Source organism: Micromys minutus (assembly GCF_963924665.1).
Source record: "Micromys minutus genome assembly, chromosome: 8".
NCBI classification, from domain to species: Eukaryota; Metazoa; Chordata; class Mammalia; order Rodentia; family Muridae; genus Micromys; species Micromys minutus.
In genome coordinates this window covers 52,215,341-52,237,167 of record NC_137977.1, presented here as the reverse complement: position 1 = coordinate 52,237,167, position 21,827 = coordinate 52,215,341, and the positions used below count along the sequence as shown (strand labels likewise).

The window sequence follows — 21,827 nt, the reverse complement described above, 5'->3', positions numbered from 1 at the left end:
GCCCTGGCCCACTTTTCCTTTTTAGGCCTAGAGACATAGGCATGAATGTATTTTGTCCCTAAAGCACCAGGTAGGGTATTTGACCAGTACAGATAACAACTCCATACAGAAGGAATAGGAACAGATTTTCTTCTATAATTTATTGGCTTGTCCCTGTTTGGGTCAACATCCATTTAGGGAGTGAGTCACTGTCAGACTGAATCTGCAAACTTCAAATAGCCTAAATCGCTATTGAACCTGATTCATCTGCTGTTTTTCATTAAAAAAAACAAAAAGGAATGAATGGATCATTTGAATTGGACAAGCCTGGTAAGACTATGCCTGTAATGCCAGCACTCAGGAAGCATGAGGAATCAACTGTAAGTCTGAGATCAGCCTGGGTTATGTAACAAGTTCCAGGCCAGACAGAGCTGCGTGGCAAGATCGTGTTTCAGTAAATGACAGTAAAAAAAAAGGTATCTGGGTAGGTTTTCGTGACCGTGGCCCAACTCATGAGACTTGAGGAGAGAATGCCCAAGATAATAAAACTCTCAAATGAGTTTGTCAAACATGGGTGCATAGTCTGAGAGACACCAGCCTGTTATAATTCTGAGTGCTAAGGCACAGTACTGGGCTGGAGATGCAGCTCAGCTGACTTGCTTGCTCAGTGCTTGCGATGAGGATTATCCCCAGCACCCCACAAAACTGGACATTGGTGGTACATCCTTGTTATCCCAGAACTTGAACACCAGTATAAACCTCTTAGCCACTATAACCTGTCTTAAAGACAGACTCGCTGCTGATTTTGAGGGACGGAGCTGCTTTCAGTGACTGGTGGGACCCTGTGGGGTGACTGTCTGGCTCTCCTGTTCCTGGCCACCTGGCCCTAAGTTCCTCCAGCGTGTGGAGGATGGCTCATGCCTTCTCCTGTGTGAGGGGGAGGCTTGTGTGACATAGAGCCATGCCTGGTGCTGTCCTTACTCAGGGCCTTCAACTGAACCTCCAGCTCCAAGAATAGCGCACACTCTGCATGTGGCCCTCTCTCACAGGGGATTTCTTTCCAAATCTGCTCCTCCTTCTACTGGATTTGCCTTCTTTCCTTCTTCAAAAGAAACTCCATTCACTTGACCCTCCCCACCCCCTCTATATCTTTCCTTTAGCCTCCCCCCAAGGCCTGAATTACCAAAGTCATTATATCATGCCAGAATAGCTTCTGCACAGATGGAGAAAGCGCCGAAACCCCAGCTTGGCAGCCTGCCTGCTGTCTCTGCCCTGAAGCTGTGAGTTTTCACTTTGAACTACTTAAGGCTTCAACTACCACAGGCCAAGTCAGGATGTGTGTGTGCTATTGCCTCTGGACCCTTATGGCCCCTGGCTGGCAAACTGTATTCAAGCTGAAGTGTGCACTGGTGGGGGCATAGATCTTTTTAAATCCTCATTTTAAAATGTAAACATTAGGATTATTAACTTTTAGTTTATGTTATGATAGCATTTTGTCTTTTTTTTTTTAATGTGTCTATTTTATGGCCTTACAGAATTAAAAAAAAAAAAAGAAACTGTTGATTTACTATAAAATGTATTCCCTTACTGAAATGATTTCCAAGTTGCATATGATGGCATAGGATTGCTCTCTTAGCTACTTGGCAAGCTAAATTAGGAGGAGCACAGGTTCAAAGTGAGATAGGGCACTTTAGTGAGATCTCATCTCAAAATTAAAGATGAGAACCGGGATGCGTGTCAGTGGTTGAGTGTTTGTCTAGCATGCATGAGGCTGTATACAGACATTAGCGGAGTAAAGGCTCCGAGAGGCCAGTCACAGAGAAATGGCTCCTGTTTAACCGGGCAGATCTCCAATTTCATTGTAGCTTTCCCCTTTTGTCCTAATCTTGGGAGACTTTTGGTCCTCTCTAGGCACGACTGGAGTTCAGGGCTCTATGCATGCTGTGTTAATTGCAGTCTCTCTGAGCCACACCCCAGGCATGGAACCTGGACTCTTATGTATTTATTTTCTAACTCACTGTAGGGTTTTGGAAAGGAAACCTATCATAAGGCCATGGTGGTGAGGGGACAAAGGGAGACACATGGGAAGGTTGTGGGCCATCTCTGCCCTGACTGAGTGAAGATTCTCACTTATCTAGAATTGGACAGCTGCCAGCATCTGTATTGCACAGAGAGTCTTAAGAGGAACATACCCTTGGCAATGTCTTGGCAGTTCCCAGTTTTTAAAACTAGTAACATGTTCAAAACCAGCCACACACAGTAGGTTCCAAAACAAGTAATGCGCAGGGCCTGCTGACATGCACCTGTGATCCCAGAGGCAGAGGGTAAGAGGAATATAATAAATTAGAGGCCAGCCTGGGCTTTAGAGTGATTCTGAGGCTAGCCTGAGCTACATATACTCTATCTCAAGATATCAAGGACAAGCATGTAGCTCAGTGATATGAGGCTTGCCTAGCAGATAAGAGACGGAAAAACAAAACAAACCAATACACCAAAAAAAAAAAAAAAAAAAAAAAAAAGTGTATAGCGAATGTGGCAAGTTGAGAAAGGGAGTGGGGGGCAGAATTTGGGCAAGTTTATTTTTATCCCATCCTGCTGGAGCTTTTGGATGGAGGAAGCAGATGCCAGGGTTTGAATGTGTGCACTTAAGACCTTGCAGAAGGACTTGCTTCTGTCTAGAAGACACATGTGAAGCGTGTAGCCCTGTTACCTGCTGGTCCCTCCCAGGTATGCTGGGAGCTTTATGGAACTGGGTGAGGGATCTGACCTATTTGAATTCAGTGGGGGGCTGGGTGTGGGAGGTAGGGAGTTGGGGGGAGGGGAGGGTGTTGGCTCATGATTGTGGGAAACAGTGAGAACATGAAGAGATGGTTAGCAAACTGCAGAGAACAAGGTGACCTTAAAGTGGCAGAAAACAAAAGAGCAACAAAATCGCTTACCAAGAACAGATCCCGGATAAAGAACTTGGCTCTTGTAACTTTGGGATCTTCTCCCGCATCTGGTGTTGCTGCCAAAATTTAAAATGAAATTTTATTTAGCTGACGGGAAGCAAAGATACGGAAGTGTGACAGAAGGAGTCAGCTATACTGAGATGGGTCTACTCATGGGTCGATTCATGGAGTTAACACACATGTGTGACAGGGCAAACTTTAAATGTAACGTTCCTTTCTTTCTCCTAAAGCATTTTAATTCTCATAGAGCTCTGGGAAGACACCGTGATCCTGTGGCCTGAATGCTGTGTACTCTCTCCTCAGATTGTCTGTCTCATCACAGCATCAGCAAGTGGGATGACCCCACTACAGGGCTCTGTCATGAGTGGGGTACGTCATTAGATGAGCGCTCAGGAGAAAGGGATATGGAAGAGCTTGTTGACGTCTCCCACCGGCTGAGCACAGAGAGCTCGGTGAAGAGAGTGGGGCTGAGACTCCAAACCTGCCAGTGCCTTGTCTGGATTTCTCAGTCTCTGGAACACTTTTGTTCCTTATAAATCCCCTGCCTAAGGAATTTTGTCATAGCAACCCAAACAGACAGGTTAGGGCAAGTATCACCTGTTCAACAGAGCATCTAACTAAATCCTGACAAGATGAGTCCCCCTCTCTTCCATTTCTTCTTTTAGGCTATGGCAGAGAGGAAGGCTGTGCTGTCTGGGATACACTCAGCTTTTTAAAAAACTCTTGCTTTTACTTGTGTTACTGCAGAGACCCACATTGGGGGCCCTGGGAAGTCTCCTGCAGCAGAACCTCTGGCTTTCGGCTCAAGCATGTCCTGGAACCTCTGGGTCTGATGACTTCTCTACTTTGGAGATATTCTGACTATTTATCTGCTGGGAACTAGGCACTGTTTTTATGGAGGGCTGACTTACAGGTCCTAAACTGGACATATTTTAAATGCATTGATACATTCTGACTAGCCTATCAAATTATTACTATGATCAGAATAATGAATGATCAAAATAACCACTTATCAACACCCTCAGATGTGCCCCACTTCCCTCGGCAGCCCTTTGGTCCCATTCCCTAACATGCAAGTATGATTCTGGCATTATGGATGCTGTATTTCCTGTGCTTTACACGGCATGAGTCCTGGCTCAGAGTTCCTTCATTCTGGGCGATTACTGTGCATTTCATATGGACTCATGCGTTCTTGCTTTTTTTGCTAAGTCAGAGCTGAGGTTCACCAAGCTGGACGGCAAGTTCGGACTACCAGCAGCCATTACCCACACCAGGGAGGGATGGGTGCCCTGGGAGTCACACACAGACTGAAGATATGGAGCCAGGTGAGTACCAGCCATTGGGCCTGGCACTGTGTCAGCTGTTACAATGGATCCCTCTGGTGTTCCTTGGCTGGGAAGCTCTACCTCCTCATGAAGAGCAGGGTGCCAATGCAGACGAGTTTGTGCTTTAGAAAGGTGACTGTGCCAGAAATCTAAGGGTGCTCCAGGAAGGAAAGTAAACACACACACACACACACACACACACACACATCACCATAAAGGCTGAGCTGGAAATGAAATCACTGAAAGGAGGAGAAGGTCAGGACCACACCTGGATATGTGATGTTTGGATGAGGTTCCACAGAACTCATCTGTTGGCTGGACTAGAATGTAGTGAGAGGCAGGTGGTATCTGGAAAGAGGGCGAGGCAATCTCCTGGGAAGATGGAGAAGCCAGCTATAGCAATCGAAGCCATACCTGGACAGCTTTTCTGACTGAGCCTGTAACAGCAACTGGCCAGATGTGAGATGAGATCTGAGTATGCCCTGACTTCGAAAGTTTCTATAGCTGGGGGTGGTGATGTACTCCTTTAATCCTTGGGGAGTCAGGGGGCATCGGGTAGGTGTGTGTGTGTGTGCATTCGCACACTCGAGCACGTGCACACACACACGAGCTGGTGAGCAAGTACTCCTGCATGTTCTTAAGTTCAAGGACAGACTGGTCTATCTACATACTGAATTGCAGGCCAGCCAGAGTTACATGGTAAGTCACTGTCTCAAAACCAAACACCAAAAAACAAACAAACAAACAAAAAAAACAAAAAACAAAATCCCAGGATGCTTGTTGTTTGCTACAAAGAAGAGGCTGTACTCTTTAGATAGAACAGGGACTGTACCCCGGGCCCTTCCTCAGGATCTGCTGATTCTCACGAGGAACTACCCTGCATTCAGGGCTGATGTGAAGGACCCGTGTTGCTCAGGATTTTCCTAGGAATTCACTAAAGCTGAGGATCCCAAGAGAGGGAAGAAAAGGGGGTGGGGAGGAGCATAAGGAGCAAAGACGCTTCATGCTAGCCCGAGGCTGCTCTACCCTCGCTAGTGGTAAGGATGTGTGGTCCCAACTCCAAGTCTAGAAACACCCATTCTGTTCAGCTTTATCTAGTTCATGGGCTCACAGTTTTAGAAGTGGTTTTACTTTCCCTTTAGCAAATCACTCTTAGGAACTCCCAGAGGCTCAGCACACACAGGAAACTAAAGTGCCAGCAGGATGTGGGCCACAAACTCTTTGGTTTATGTTCCTCGCCTTAGCACTGGACACTCCATCTCTGGAGGCTGGGATAGCTGGTCACCCAGTGGGCACCATCAGTCTTTTCAGCAAGGGCCATGCAAGCCATAGGAGTGGTTGACAGCACAGATGTGGCCACCGGTGATGGAGGTCTGTCCTGCCTGTGTGGCCTGGAGCAGGTTCCACCACTTCTGTTCTATGTCAATGGCTCTGCATCTTCCTGATGCTGTGGCCCTTTAGTTCTTTGGGCACATTAACAGAAGCCACTGCCTAGGGTTACTGGATGGGGTTTGAGTGATATGCCTGGTCACCAAAGATCCCCCTGGAGGTATGAGAGGATTCCCTAGGATGACACAGTCACACATCCAAACAGCCCTTCCTAGTGTGGCACAGCTTTAATGGAAAACCCAAAATCTGAACCACTTTCAAGTAAAATCCCATGTAGGATATTTGAATATTGGCTAAGGATCCCTATTCTGAGCACACTATGAGATCTCAAATATTCCACATCTGGTAACCATTCATATACCGGCACCATACCATGAGTGGGAACTCTCCAACCTGGTTTTATGTCACAGGGAAGCCAAAACCCTCATACTACATATATGAAGTGAATACAAACACATTAATTTCAACATTCAATGAATTTTGGGCTTGATGAAATATGGGTTGAATCTCCTAGGTAAGCAAACATTCTGAAATTTAAAAAAATTAATCCCCTAACACTTTGGGTCCCAAGCATTCTGACAGGGTTTCTTGCCGTGTGTTCTCTGCACGGGAGAGAGGGGGGTTTAAACTGAGGCAATTCCTTAGATTCACCAGACTTCTCCCATTTACAGTTACAGGGCTTTGAGAAAAGAAGAGGTGGATCCTACAACTGTGAGACTGTGTTTTCAAATCTTACCATCTTCGGGGACAGTATAGTTGGCATATTCCGGGAAATAGTCTTCAATTTTCGACTTCCCTGCCAAGACTTTTTCGGCCAGCATATCTTGTTTGTTCAAGAACAGGATGATAGAAATTGTTCGTAACCACCTAGAAAGAACAAAAATTCACTCTGTGGATTTTTTTTCAATACTCACGTGAAAGTACCGATTACAACAATGTTGCCAGTTTAAAAGGGAAGTTCAAGTGATGCCGTTTAGTGGCAGGTGCTTGCCCAGCTGAGGCCAGGAGTTCACCCCCAACCCCAAGCTCTGCAAGACAGGCAAACAAAAAGGTGGTGGGGGAGTGGGCCGACGCTGTCATCTTCTGGAAACTGAGTAGCTATCATCTGATAAATGCCATCATTTGCACTTTCTGTACCAGCAATGACAAAATCCTATGGTGTAACAGTTCACTCTTTTTGGTGAACCTCCGTGGGGACATACATTTATTGGTAACACAGTGGAGATCCAGGCACCTAATAAATACACTTGGACTTCTGTGATGTAAGTGGGGGTTAATGGGCCAGGTGTTAGAGTAGGTGTGTCACTGTGGGTGTGGGCTTTAAGACCCTCATTCTAGCTGCCTGGAAGTCAGTCTTCCTCTAATAGCCTTCAGATGAAGATGTGGAACATTCAGCTACTGCCTGCCTGGATGCTGCCATGCTCACACCTTAGTGATATTGGACTGAATCTCTGAACCTGTAAGCCAGCCCCAGTTAAATGTTTTCCTTATAAGAGTTGCCTTGGTCATGGTGTCTGTTCACGGCAGAAAATCCCTGACTAAGACAGGATTTATAACTGTGTGCCTGTGGGGGAAACTGTGGAAGCCAGAGGCTGATACTCAGATATTTTCCAAAAGCATTCTCTACTTAGTTTTGAGACAGCATCTCTTCCTTGAACTGTTTGCCATTTGGTTAGGGTGGTTGGCCAGGGAGTCCCAGAAATCTGCTTGTTTCTTCCTCCTTGTTTTTAGGTTATGGGTGCTCATGGATACGCTCAGTGTTTTTTGTTTTGCTTTTTGTTGTTGTTGTTGTTTTTTGTTTTCGGGCTCCAAATTCAAATTCTCACGATCCCATAAGCATACAATTTACTCAGTGAAGTGTCTCCTTTGCTTCACATTTTTATTTACAAGGTCTAGCTATGCCCAGGCTGGCCTTGAACTCTGATCCGTTTGACTTAGCCTACCTAACGTTTCAGGTGTGTGTGAACATACTTGGCTAAAGTGGGTACTTTTAACAACAATAGCAACAGCAACAAACATCCCCGTAGTCTTCTGAAGATATTTTTAACCTAAGGTCCTGTGATCTAGTGTTGAGTCTGAATTTATTTGTCTTAGAGTTTTACTGCTGTGAACAGACACCATGACCAAGGCAAGTCTTATAAAAGACAACATTTAATTGGGGCTGGCTTACAGGTTCAGAGGTTCAGTCCATTATCATCAAGGTGAGAGCATGGCAGCATCCAGGCAGGCATGGTGCAGGAGGAGCTGAGAGTTCTACATCTTCATCTGAAGGAAGCCAGGGACTGACTGAACATCCTCAGGCAGCTAGGAGGAGTCTCCAAGCCCACCCCCAAAGTGACACACTTCCTCCAACAAGGTTACACCTTCTAATAGTGCCACTCCCTGGGTCAAGCATATGCAAACCATCACATTATTCATTACCTGTTATTCCAGATGCTTTCAAACAGGTCCAGCGATTCCCGAAGTCTGTTGGTGTTGTTATCTTCCCGGATCACCATGTTGTAGCTACTGCAGGCTGCCACATAAATGATGGCAGTGACATCTACGGTGGGGCAAAGGCAAGCATTTAGACAGTGTCAGTTGTTCTGGGGTTATGACTGTTCAGGCCCAAGACACTGTCATTTGGGGACTGCATCTAGAATGACTCAGATACAGGTTGCATGCATAGCTGGGCTTTGCTGCACTTAACCAGGGATCTACCCCAAAAAATAATGGAAAATGTGGGACACTTACATTTTCTATGAGATTTGTGTGTAAGGAGAACATTGTTATTTATAACTATTATTTACACACATATTAGAGTTTGTCTGATTAAATCCAATCTAGACATAGTGGTGGGAACCAGCATGTGGCTACGGAGCATGCAAATCACCATTAAAACACTGGATCCATTTCCTTCTTTCATCTCGCTGGCCTCCAACATCAAACATGCTATGGAAGAGAAACAGAGAGACGCCGGTTATCCGGGGGAAGCTGGGGCAAAGGGCATATGTTTTCATGCTTCTCCATGAATGGCCAGCTGCTCATGATGCACCTCCTGTGTCTTGGCCCTTGTTCATAAGCTACAAGTCACACAGTCTCTCCCAGCTTCTGCTTATCCTCTTTGATTCTACATTGGGGTTGTAGGAGTCAAAAGTGTGGCTGGCAAACAGCTGGGATTGTGTCTAAAGATATACAGTAGGTGCCTAATAGATGAGGTACTTTCTAGTTTATGCCACATCTCGCACCAAGTGCATGCCAAGTGTGTGCTAGGGCGGACCCTTCTAATCACTTGTCTCAGCTTCAGAAGTCTGTGTGCCCTGGGGAAGTGGGAGAGGCTTTCTCCTGACCAGCTCTAGCCGAAGTCCTCTCATCTGTCACCTTCACTCAGGCAGATGGCATTGCTCGCTCTCTCGGAGGTTCTGCAGTTGTTTGGCTCAAGTGCCCATGCTCAGTTTATGCTCGGTTTTCTGTGTCTTTGTGGCTAATCAGGCAGGCCCTGCCCTTTCTCCTCACGCCTTCCTGCCCAGGCCCCCTTACCTGGAGCTATACAGCCTAGTGTGTGAGATTCTCAGTGCCCTTGCTGGGGTCCAGCCTCATATAGCCTGCCCCTGTACCTCCATTCCAGCCCCTTCAGCCCCAAGGCCTTGTGACTCCATTCTGCCCAGAGGCTGGCTGGCACCAGGCTGGGCCTCCCATCCCCTATGCCTGTCATGAGGACACTCTTAGCAATGTACTCACTGAAAGTTCACTTTGTCCACTTGGAATCGCGTCTCAAAGATTCCTGATGTCAGCACTCTGCATCTGAGTAGGTCCTGGGGCAAGAAGAGAGAAGTAAGGTATGTCTTGGCATAAGTGTGGTGACTGAGAAATGACGATGTTCATTGTTTAAAAAAAAAGAGTAATTAAACACAGATAAATGCTCTGTTGTAGTCACCCCCCACCCCCGCTGTGAATTAACCCTTCACATAGTACCTATGCTTTTGTGCCTCTCAGGACTTTTTAGATGTACTTTGTGCCCACACCAGTTGTTATACATCAGCCGAACCTCAGTGCACAGTGCTCAGAGACAAAGTCTTGGCCTGTGCTCTGTGGCTACTCTTGCAAGTCTATCCTGGCAAGGATTGGTGGGAAGCTTAACTCTCATCCACAAGTCAGGGACCTGAGGGCTGGAAGGTACTCCCCTTTAGTGGGTTTCCTGTGACTTTCTTGCATAGCTCTGCTCTCTGTAAGATCAAAGCTGATGTAGTGTCGAGGGCATGGAAAAGCTAGGCCATTTCACAAAGCTGACATCTCAGTGTTCCGGGCAGGTGTCACTATTGTATTTATGAATCAGCCACTCTGGAAGATGAGCGATGTTTTACAGTTATATCATCATACCTGCACAGGTCATATTCAAGACGTTCTCAGTGCCAGAGGGAGGAGGCTACACTGTAGGGTGTATTTTTATTAGTATTCATTAACTATATAGTATGATATGTGCATACATGTATGTAACTTATTTTGACACGTTCTTTTCGTCCAATGCCATTTCTGCCTTCCAAATTGTCCCTGGTAGTTTCATAGTGAACATGGGTGAAGGGTTATTTATAGGAGTAGAGAAAAATGTTTCTATCTTCCCCTGAAGTCATTGACTTCCCCAGAAAGCTCAGATGAGAGCCTCACATTGAAGGATCGTTTTGAGCTCTTTGAGTCCACCATGGGGATAAAGACCCCAGAGAAAAAGGGGAAACTTTGATCTCCAGGGGACATAGAGGAGAGAGGGCTTCCAGATGGTTCAGGGCTTAGGCCTCCAGGGGTTGCAAGTGTCTGATGTGAATTAGGAAGGCCGGTTTGAGTGAACACCCTCCTATCTTAGTTGTGGTCCACTAGCTCATTTTTCTCCTTTTGATTTCTTTCCTTTTTCTTCTTTTGTCCTGTCTGGCTCAACTCATGGGACAACTGGATATGTGCTATGGTACTTGGGGCTCAAGCCTGGGGTCCAAAGCACAGTGGACCCAGTGTACAAAACAGGGAATGGAAGGCCTGGCTTTCTCAATGATGTTCCGAGGAAGCCTGGGGATCACATATTCCTAGTTTGCTTGGGGGTATTCCTTCCATACTAGCAAGGGCTAGACTAGACTTCATTGTACAAGATGGGGGAAGAAGGCTCAGAATTTGGTAGCAGGGCTAACATGAGGGACATCAATGGCAAAGTGCAAGCAGCAGTGATCATGAGTATGTTTTCCAGTATCTTCTAAATTATCGTTGAACACTCCTGGCTGACTATCTCAGAAGCTCAGCTTTCACTGTACCTGGTCTGTGGGCGTGTAGTCAACCAGACTGACACTGTCAATCCTTTCCAGGAAGCTGCAAGGGAAGCCAGTACAAGGTCAGACTTGAAGCTGCAAGGGAAGCCAGTACAAGGTCAGACTTGTTCTCTGGTCCTGTTATTCCAGGGCCAAAGTGATGAGGAGGCAGGGTGCTGATACATATCTGTCCCAAGGGCACGCCAAGGCCTGCATTCTGTGTGACTTTTTGGGTCTGTCCTTTCACCTGTTTTTCTTTCTCTTCCCTCTTCCCCAGTCCTGGAAGGTTGTTAGTTGGTAGCTTCTCTGAAACTCAGAGGGGAATAATAGACATTTTCAAGGCCAAACTGGTAGGAAAAGGAGCTGAAATGTTACTATAAAACAGAAAGCAACAAGATTTCCTCTAAGAACCCCAAACCAGTATATATGTGAAAGTCTCTGAGTTTGACTGTATGTTGCATTTATGCTTGCCTGTGTTTGTGAGAATGTGAGTGTGTGGACAAGAGGATATCAGTGTGAGCAATGGTGTGAGGGTGTGGAAGTATGAGTGTGAGTGTGTGCAAGTGTAAGAGTATCTGCAGAGTTCATTAGACATGCCTAGCAGCGACTCTCTGTAATTTCAAGGGCAGGATGACCAGACCTGTGTAGGGTGTGGCAGGTGAATCAGCATGCTGCCATCTTTCCTGGTTCTAGGTAGCAGGCCACCTCCCTGTCCTCTCTGAGGTTCAGAGCCTGTTTCAGACAGCACCCATTGTTCCCATGAGGCCTGGTTTTCCAGGTCCTGGGAGGGACCCAGAGTGTAGGACTCCAAAGTCCCCGGCACTTAGTGCAGTGTCCAGCCTTCAGGTAACACCCATGGAAGGAACATGCACTCACTTCTTCAACCAAGAGAGACAATGAGCAGGGCCTGACAAGGAGGGCTGGAGGGAACTAAAGATGAACTAAGAAGCTGGCTAGAGTCAGTTGAGGAAGCAATCAATTTAAAGCAGGGTGCACGCAGGGTGGAGGCAGGTGGGTGAATATAATATACTTGGATGGTAATTATTGCAAGTAGAAAGGGTGAGAAATGGCTGACAGAGAGTACATATGAGGGATATAATTCAACACCGCCTTCCAGAGGAAGTGGTGGGAGGGAAGAGGTAGGAACCTTCCTGAAGCCTGTTCCAGTTGTGAGACTAAGATGCCAAGGGAAGAGGCAAAGGAGGCAAAGACGCCTCCATCTTCCCACTGTTCTTCCAAGGTGGTTTCCAAAATTCTGTCCAGTTCTGACCCTTGGACTAGTTCCCAGCAACCCGCAGAAGTACTTATATGAAATTGGAGCTTGTAACTAATGGGACAGAGGATTTAAAATTTTTTCCAGAGTTGTAATATTCTCTTTTATTGGGATGTGACATATGAAGCAGAAAACACGGGGACATGTGATACTGTCCCTTTGTAGTTCAGAATGCTACACAGAGCTGAAAAACCACAAAAGCACTTCAACCGTAAAAAAAGAAAAGAAATTCCAAGTTCAAGGTTCGCCTGATCTACAAAGTGGGTTAAAGACCAGCTTTGAAAATTAATGAGATTATGTCTCAAAATACAAATGGAAAGGAAGAAAGGCTGGAGATATAGCTCAGGGGTACATGCTCATGTCAAGCTCAGGAAGTCTGGGTCAAAACTCCAGCACATAAAAGAAGCAAAGCCTCCACTCCCCACCTGACTCATCGGCTTTGCTATTTTCCAGTATTTCCTGTTACAGCTGAAGGTATGTATGCTTACAGCAGTGTTTTAACCAGAACAACTTAAAAAGCCTGTGGCTATGAAGATGCTCAAGAAGTGGGGACAAACTGGGACCAGGCTGTTAGCTATCCTTTGTAATGATACGCTGGAAAATTTATTTGCAGAAAAAAAAAGCAAGCCATTAACTATTAAGGAAAGTAAACATTTTCCTCTGAATCATACTTCCCTGCAAACCATAAAAGTACTGAAGAATAAAAATATCCATGTGGTCAGAAAGTATCAGGACTCTGGCCTGAGCTTGCTGTACTGGCCTTACCTGTCTGCCTGTGGTCATCAGGGAACACTTGAGTACATGCATAGCATGAATCTCTGAGACATTGCCAGGAGCCTACTGTTTGACCAGATTCTGTCTGGATCCGCTCCCTATAGCCTGACAAAGTAATTATAGAAAATAAACTCAGGGAGACTGGCCAGACAGCTTACTAGACTAGGCAGTGGAAGAAATAAGCCTATTCACCAGTTTGTTTAATGCCCCTTGCATTGCAGGTTTTGCTGGTAGTTTTGAGCTGTTTTGAAAACAAATGCCCCCAGAAGAATGTTGTTATCTATTGCAGGGAAATCCTTCACTGATTACATATAGACTGGGTTAATAAGGTCACCACAGTAGATCTCCCACCCCCCGCCCCACGCCAAATCAAATCAAAGGCAGTAGGAATAACAGTTTGGTTGGTTAGAATATTCTCTGACAACATACATCTGGGCCTTGCACTAAAATAAATATAGGAAAGTTGAGTTTGCCCACCAGTCAGTCTGTTTTTCCTCCCAATAATCCTAAAACCCAGTTTAGAAGAAAAAAAAAAAAAAAAAAAAACCTGTGTCCACGAAGAAACACTCAGATTAAGAACAGAAGGCTCCCAGGGATATAAAAGAAAATGCAATGCTACCCAGATAAGAATCCAGGACTGAGGACAACTTTTGAACCAAATCTATCCTGAGTTCTTCTTTATCAAATATCTTAATAGTTACCCACCCCACCCTGTGGTGCTGGGTCTCATGGATGTAGCATCCCTTCTGGTTTTATGCTGAGATCCATACTCACATGTAATAATATGCCATTTAAAAATATACTTATCCAGCTTTCATGATTTAAAATTCAAAACTGCATTCATTCCAAAAGTGAGGAAATAATTAATGGGCCTGTAGTACTTTTGAAAATAGTTTATGAATCATATAAATGTACATTCATATATGAAATGAACATATTTTAAGAAATTTTAAGCATATATAGCATTCTTGAATTTCACAAAATATAATTTGATGAAAATTCTTGCAGTATAAAATTTACCAAGGAGTTAATACTGAGCTAGTTTTTAAAGCTGTTATCAGTGTGCAAGCACACACACACACATTCCTTTACTCTAAAAATCAGTAGTCATCTGTGTACACTTACACTTTTTTCATTAAACACTCACGCACCTGGGAACCATACTATAATAATGAATTTTTAAAAGTGTTTTACAGAGGCTCTATCTTTTCTGAAACACTGGAATTCTCTTAATGGAAAAAGAATCTCAGGAAAAGGGGAAATTAAATAAAATGAACTTTGTAAGTATTTAACTTAGGTTAATATATGTGCCAAGCAAACACAAGTTGTTCTTTGTGGCTTGAGGAAAGAAGAAAGTGGAAGTTGCTTTGCTTTATACCAGAAGCTATCAAGGAAGGTAGCTGCAGCTGGTAGCTTTCAGCCTCTCTCTTTGTAATCCCAACTCATTCCTTTGTTCTAGACTTCTAGCTGGCTAAATGTCCATTTAAATTTTGTATATCTATAGCACTAAGTTATGCTTTTTGAGGTTTTAAAAGAGCTGTTGCTTTAAGACAAAGTAATACATACAAATAGAACTTAAAAATGCTGTTCTAGTTTTATTTGTATTTTTGGCTATTAAATGAAAACAAAACCTATTAATTACATAGTCCCAGGGCTTAACCAGACCAAATCAGCGGTTCTTTGGCAATGTTTGGCACTTAATAGGACTGACCTGCTAATGAACATAACTTTGATCAGAAGTTGACTTTCATTAGAAAACAACTAGAGATTATCTTAATTAGAAATTATCTTAAGTCTTAATGCTTGGTAAAGAGAATATAAACAAAAAAATATTTTTTTCTAATAATAAATGAAGTTACTTGGCATATTTTCCCAGTTACACAAACTCCATTATTACATGAACTAACAGAATGTATAGAGTATTTTGCAATGATCTTCTAAGATAACTTTAGTATAAGTTATGAGAATAAATAGTCAATTTGCAGTCATTCTTTGACAGCAAAAACAAAGAAAACCCAATGATATACAGAAAGGGTATTTCCCCCCCGAATAAGTTGAACAAAGTGTTTACATATTTGTTACTAAACTAAGTACCCATTCCTCCTCCTTTCATTTTTGTGCACCGCTTGTCAGTCTATGTACCATCAACCACACTAAAAATAACTTTAATCTGATAATTCTAAGTGAAAACGGAATACAAGAGGGCTAGAGTTCTGCCGATTTTTTTCTAGATTTATGTAGAGCAAGTGAACCAGTTCTGTTAAAAGGCAGCTATAAAAATACACATCATCATAAGCTATAAAGAGTTTTAAAATCCAGTTAGAAGTGGAGAAAAAAACTGGAATTTCTTAGCGTTATCTGGAGAGGGCTGTAGGTTCTTAGAAGACTGTTCGGCATTCTGGCACAATTTTAAGACATCTCTCTAAGACATAGAGAGCACGTCAAAAGGAAATCTCGGACCGGTTCCGCCGTCAGACTTGGTCCCGAAGGCGGGCCAGTCTCTGGGACAGTTCATCTTGCTCAGCCGAAGCCACGCTCGTTCCCACGGAGCCGGTCTGGCCCTGAGGCAGCTCCATGTTGAGATCGAGGCCCGCCTCATCTGCCATTTCCTGGAGCAGCATGTCCACTTGACTCTGGGGAGTGGTCAGCGTCGTCGTGCTACTCATCGTGTCTTCCATTTGCTGCGTCTGGACGTCCAGGGTCTCAAACTGGTGTTCGAATTTGTCCATCAAAGCAGAGATCTTCTCCAGATTCATAGTTTTCAACGTCGCGTCCATCGACTTAACCACACCCGCCATGGACTTGGTCACTTTGCCCATAGTCACTGCAGTCTGGACTCTGGCAGCCACCGCATCCACTCGTGCACTCATTCTCAAGAAGTTCACCGCTTGATTCTTCTGGCGGATGGCATTCTCCGCGTGTATCCTCGCAACTTCCATGTTGCCCTTCTGAATGGCCTTTTTAATTTTGGCCTTTTCGGCCTTTTCTTCCTTGTCGCATTTTTTGGCGCTCCTGTTCAGTTCTTTGGCCGCGAACTTCAGGTTGAACAGATGTTTCTCCATGCTGGACAAGATCGTGCGGCTTCTGTGGGGTGGGCCGGGGCGAAGCAGCAGAGACACCGGCGCAAAGAGGTCCGCTCCCGGCCGGCGCTCCTTTGTTTTGGTCTCACTTCCTGTATGTACGTCGCGCGGCGCAGACAGTGACGTCAAACTCTGCGCCGGGGCGAATTGATGATGGGGCGGTGCCTTAGGGCGGTGCCCGAGTGACGGACAGCGCCGGGCCCCGCCCACCTAGGCGCCTGTTTACCTACCCTGAGGCTGGCTTTTGTGCTGTCAGGCTTAGTTTCTAAAGCAGCTAAACTAGGAGCGAATTCACAGAACTTTTGTTTGGGAGTGTAGCTACCGAAGAAGACGGAATGCGTCCAGACATGCATGTTAAAAATACCCAGGCTCCAAACTTGGCCAGCTTTGGAGGGGTGTTTGAGTGCAGCGCCAAAATGCTGCAAAGCAGCTAACCTTCAACATCCCCAGCCCCAGCATTCTTTATGCATTAGGGTAACCTCTGCTTTCTCAGGTAATCCGAATCTATTCCCCGAAGACAACAGCTGTCCAGGGCCTGCTTCTCAGTCTTTGCTTGCAGTCTGTGTAGGAGCTCAGATGCCTCCTCCTTCCTGATCTAACTGAGCTGGTTGCTCAGTTTACAGGAGAGCTGGCTGGCGTTTGCCATCCCAAACCCTCCCGTTTCTGAGCAACGAAAAGACCCATCTTTTGCTGGCGCGAATTTATCTTTCTAGTGTTTTATAAATATCCAGGGAGCTTTGCTCACATTGAATTCTGACAGGTTATCTGCCGTTTTGGATTATGCAGGAGTGAATGGTGAGGTGCAGAGACCCACACGCTGGCGCACATCAAGCCTGTTTGGTGCTTTAAAAAGAAATGTAGGCTTTCTGTGGCAGCGATGTGTGCTGTCGCTTTCCTTTACAAACATTCCTCCCACACAGCCCTAACACTACCGCAGAAGGCCCACTGCCCTCAGGAGTTAGCTAGAAGATACTAAGTGAGCAAATTCTGTTTAGAGATTATTTTAGTCCAGGGTCCTGTATCACTCAAGTGTGCCCTTGCCACAGGCGTTTCTTCAGAACATAGTTCTTATTTATAGCAGTGTTGTCTGAGACGGAACATGGCTACCCTCCTCTATAGGGTAGATTTTTGTTTCTGGGCCCATCAAACCAGACTGCATAATGGGAATTGTTTAAGATTTGTGTCACCTGACCAAAGTAGAGATTGAGGACAAGGGACTCCTTCCTCATGCTTGTTCCAACTGAGGTCCCCATCCCCCGCTGAGCCTTCCAAGGCTCTCTACTGTGGGGCAGCTGGATGCTGTAAGGTTACCATAGCACAGGACATATGTCTGGTTCACATCTGTTACGGTGTTAACTACCTTAACTACCGGATAATAGAGGGCTGTTTTGCTGTCTCAACTCAAGTGGGTATAGGCAGTGTGTCTAAGAAAGTTTTATGGCCCAGAAGTGTGACAGAGGAGTTGGGACATTATCCTATACAGTAAGCTTAACACTTAGCTCCTGTCCCCAGCAAAGCTCAACCTCCAAGGGAAGCTTTTCTATTAATGTCAGATATTAATGTATCAAAAGTGAGAAGAGAGGGTGTTCTGAGCTCCTCTGCTCACCTCAACCTACTAGCTCCTCCCCTTTAGGTCCCTGTCTTTCTTGAAGTTTACAACAAGGATCCCTAACTCCCTTTCCTCCTCCTGCACTCTTTCCCTTTCTCTTTTCTCCCCCCAACTCATGGTGATGGAACCTAGGGCTTCATGAATACTACACAAACACTCTAAACTGAGCTACACCCTAGCCAATAGCTTTCCTTGTAACAGATTTTGATTACGTGGGACAGTTTGGAATACAATCATCGAAACTCTGACAGATGGAGCTAATGACAACCATTACTTATTAAATTCGTAACTGCACTTTCCATAAATAAATTCATTTTATCTTCACACGGGCGTAGGGAGACTCTATTAATAGCTCCAGTTTGCAGGCAAGGAAACCTAGGCATAGGGAGCTAAGTAACTGGGCAGAGACCAAACCTCTGGTTAAGTGTTGACATCAGATTCCCTAAATAACCCGGAGACAGTAACAGATCAATCCAATGTAGATAACAAGAACAAAGAAATCTCGGAGCTGAGGATGTACCTCAGTGTGGCAATGCTTGCTTATCATCCATAGGACCTTAGATTTGATTCCCAGCACTGCAACAAGCAAAAGCAAACAAACAAACAAACTAGGTACAGTGGTGTCCACCCGTAATGCCAGCACAAGGAAGGCTGAGGCTGGAAGATATAAAATTCCAAGCTAGGCTGAGCTAGCTTCTCAGTGAAACTCATTCTGAAAAACCCAAACACAAAACTAACAAAACAAATGGCCATTGCTCATCCTAGAAATATGAATTGGCTGAGCAATAGTCCCCTTGAGAAGACCGAGGAGTGGAACCAAGTGCAAGGTTAATGTAGGCGAACCACAGCTGGGTCACTTCCCTGGGTGGGTGGAGCCCAGGAACCATCTACTCAGAGATAGCATCTTGGCACAGGAAGAAAAGCCTGACTCTGCCCTTGGCAGATGCTCTCCTCTTTTTAAGTACCCCAGGTCCTGCTTCTTCTCTCCCATGGATACACCGTAGCTCAACATGATCTACAGCAAAAAATTCCTAAGCACACACTTGTGCAGCTGAGTTTTTATTCTGCTCCCGAATAAAACTGCCACACAGCAGTTTTATTATCGTTGGCAGTATATGATTTGTGAAATAAGACCACTTGGCAACTCTAATTTAAAGAGACTCTGTAGGTTTAAGGCGATACATGGTTGAACAATAAAGAGATAGGCTGAGAAAGATCTAAGAGTGGAAGAGGAGGCAGGAGGTGGAGATTGAGAGGGAGGATTCCGGGAGAAATAAAGATGGAGGTGGATGTTTATGTTTCTCTCGGTGCATCTCTTCATAAATAAGGTTGTTATGAATGTTTTATAAGGGATAGAATTGTACAAGATCATTTGACTTATAAAGATTAGCAGATTATGTGATACCCATTGGATCAGAGTAGTTTGGAGTGTTCTTTGATGTGGCTACTTAATTGAGTTCAAAGGGTGTAGTGGTGGAAAACATAAAATCCACCACAGAGTTGGGATGTGTGTGTCTAGGCTTGGCAACAACACGCCAAGGGGAAGTGAGTGAAAACAACACGTGGGGGCGGTTGTATCCATCTGGGACAGAAGCAGCAGGGGTGGTAGAGTGAATCTCTCTAGAGTTCATAGAGGTGGCGTAAGGCCACCAAGTTACAGATCCCCGTTTTATTATGTCCGCATCCCCATATACACAAACCATTGTCCACCCAGGTGTCTGAGTCAGAGTCTCAGTAGTTGTCTCTGAGGATGCTCTTATTGATGTCTGCATCCAGCAAGCCATTCTTACATTCTGCTCAAGGTGGTCTCCATGGTCTGTTTAGAATGGCATGTGCTCTTTCCTGCATAGCCAGTTGGGCACACTGGGTGGGGGGGGCATTTAAAATGTAATGCGTGTCTTCTTATGAAGATTGGTAGAGCTGTGCTGGAATCTTCTCGTCCACACTTGTAGTCCACAAATATTTACTGATTCCATTTTGCAGTTTGGGTTAGTGTAACGAAAGTTCAATTGCTTTCCAGTAATTGACATGCTGGTCCACGTCGGTCTTCCACAAATATTTACTGAGCTCCAGGCTAGGTGAGCACCACAGGGGACAAGGACAATTTGTGATCTCTTAAGTGGAACATTTAATTTCCCCTGGAGTTTCTTTTCATGGAAGGGCTCAGGGGTGCTGGACAAACATTCTCAATGAACTTAGAGAGGGAGGCAGAAATCTGGCCATTTCTCTCTGGGAACATCCAGGAAGAGATTAGTGAAGTGTTCTGAAGAAATACATGAATCCCAGTCCCCAGCTAGTTAATGGGGGTAGAGCTCAGTGTAGCGTTGCTTAACGCAAGCAAAGTCCAGAAAAAAAAAAAAAAAAAAAAAAAAAAAGAAGAAGAAGAAGCAAAATCCCTCTCCCCTTACGCCTACACCAATGTGCCAAAAGCATCATTCACCAGTAAGTCACAGTACATGAAGAAAGTTTGCAGAAGTGATTAGGGTGAAAAAAAAAAAAAAAAAAAAAAGAACTGAAAAGTAATTGAATTTCTGTTAACACTAACCCAAACTGAAATCAGGAAGCGGTGGCCACAGTTTTTTATCGGCTCTGGCACCTTGGAAGGTTACTGTTCTGTTCTTGTTGTCAGCCCAGGACTGTGTGTATTACAGTTTCACTTCCCAGAAGCTCCCATCTCCTGGAAGACTTCCCAGGACCCTGAGAAGTAAGTGCATACTTCTGGAGGGAAACGGGCATCTTTTCTTTATCCTCAAATTCTCCACGTGTGCTTAAGCCAACTGTGGAGTGACAGTATTTAATAATAATAATAATAATAATAATAATAATAATAATAATAAAAATAAAGAGTGGCGTCAGTGATTAACGTGCACAGGTTTCTCTTGTCTTCGTCCTGTAATATTCCATTGTAACCACTCACAAAGCACTCCTACCCAATGGACAGCATGAGCCATCTGGGGAGGATTTAGTACCCAGGAGGGTGTGCACCTGTTCTGTGCAAACACTCCCTCCATTCTATGGCTACATAAGGAACTTCAGTGGTTACAAAGTTTGATGTTTGTGGGACCCAGAACAAGCTGCCTGAGCCAGTATCCAAGGGGCAGCAGCCACATCTGTTCAGGTCACACCAGAGTGGAAAACTAATCATCAATGTTAACTTCATACTAAAAGATCTAAGAGATCTGAAACATGGTTAAATATGTGTTTCCCCCATCCCTGCCAGGCCTCCCCTCTTATTGAGACCTCAAGTCTCTCGAGCCACACCTCCTCTAACTGAGGCCAGACCAGGCGGTCCTTTGCTGGCCTGTCCGGGTGGGGATGGAGGGCTCAAACCAGCTCATGTAAGCTGCCTGGTTGGTGGCTCAGTGTCTGAGAGATCTCAGGGGTCTGGGTTAGTTGAGACTGCTGGTTTTCCTATGGGGTCGCCCTCCTCCTTAGCTTCTTTCAGTGAACTTGGGATCTATCTCAAAGGCCTGACACTATTTCTGATGCTATGGTGTGCTTATAGACAGGATCCTAGCATGGCTGTCCTCTGAGAGGCCCAACAAGCAAGCTGTCTGAGATGGATGCAGATACTTAAACCCAACCAGTAGACTGAAGTTAGGGACCCCTGTGGTTGAATTAGGGAAAGGCATGCAATGAAAGCATGTCTTGAAATCTCTAAAAGATGCTGGCAAGGAACCCCTCATAACACCTCTCCCTAGGGTGTGCAGCTGGTCTCCATTCAGTTGCACAATCTCCTCTCCTTAGGACAAACCACTGTGGTGTGCAGATACTCCATCCCTTTTGTGTAATGAAGAGATGAACGAATATATCTACGTTCCACAAGTTCTTTTCCACACGGATGGACTATCACCTAGGTGTGTTAACTCCTGACTTGAAATTACCGGGAGTAGAAGTAACAATAATATTTTAGTTTTTGAGATTTTCATACATATACACAACATATAATTATCCTACCTATTCCCCCTCCAACTCTCCCTAAACCTCTCTCCTATCTCCTGCCCAGTTTTTTTTTTTTTTTTTTTTTTTTTTTTTTTTTTTTTTTGCTCTCTAGTTTAAGTTATCTTTTAAAACAAATTGAGTCCGGCTAGTACTTTTTAGCCGTTTCATCACAGCCCAGAATGTGACCCAGCACATCAGTGGCAGTCTATACATTTTTAACTGAATGGCGGTTTGTATC

The 21,827-nt window shown here is 44.8% G+C and overlaps 2 protein-coding genes across 3 annotated transcripts in view; both read right to left on the bottom strand.

Moving 5' to 3' along the window:
* Nucleotides 1–21,827, bottom strand: part of GNAL (G protein subunit alpha L) — a gene marked incomplete at both ends in the record, with an annotated part of 127,898 nt that overhangs the window by 1,991 nt on the left and 104,080 nt on the right. For both annotated transcript variants that reach the window (XM_080920036.1, XM_080920037.1), the window contains 6 exons: nucleotides 2,919–2,986; nucleotides 6,381–6,511; nucleotides 8,066–8,186; nucleotides 8,517–8,575; nucleotides 9,365–9,438; nucleotides 10,918–10,972. In XM_080920036.1, the coding sequence (XP_080776162.1) occupies nucleotides 2,919–2,986; nucleotides 6,381–6,511; nucleotides 8,066–8,186; nucleotides 8,517–8,575; nucleotides 9,365–9,438; nucleotides 10,918–10,972 (508 nt within the window). The remainder of the gene's footprint in view (nucleotides 1–2,918; nucleotides 2,987–6,380; nucleotides 6,512–8,065; nucleotides 8,187–8,516; nucleotides 8,576–9,364; nucleotides 9,439–10,917; nucleotides 10,973–21,827) is intronic.
* On the bottom strand, nucleotides 13,878–16,115 carry CHMP1B (charged multivesicular body protein 1B). Its single transcript, XM_080920391.1, has one exon. The coding sequence runs from the start codon at nucleotides 16,018–16,020 to the stop codon at nucleotides 15,430–15,432; it is 591 nt and encodes a 196-aa protein (XP_080776517.1). The 5' UTR covers nucleotides 16,021–16,115; the 3' UTR covers nucleotides 13,878–15,429.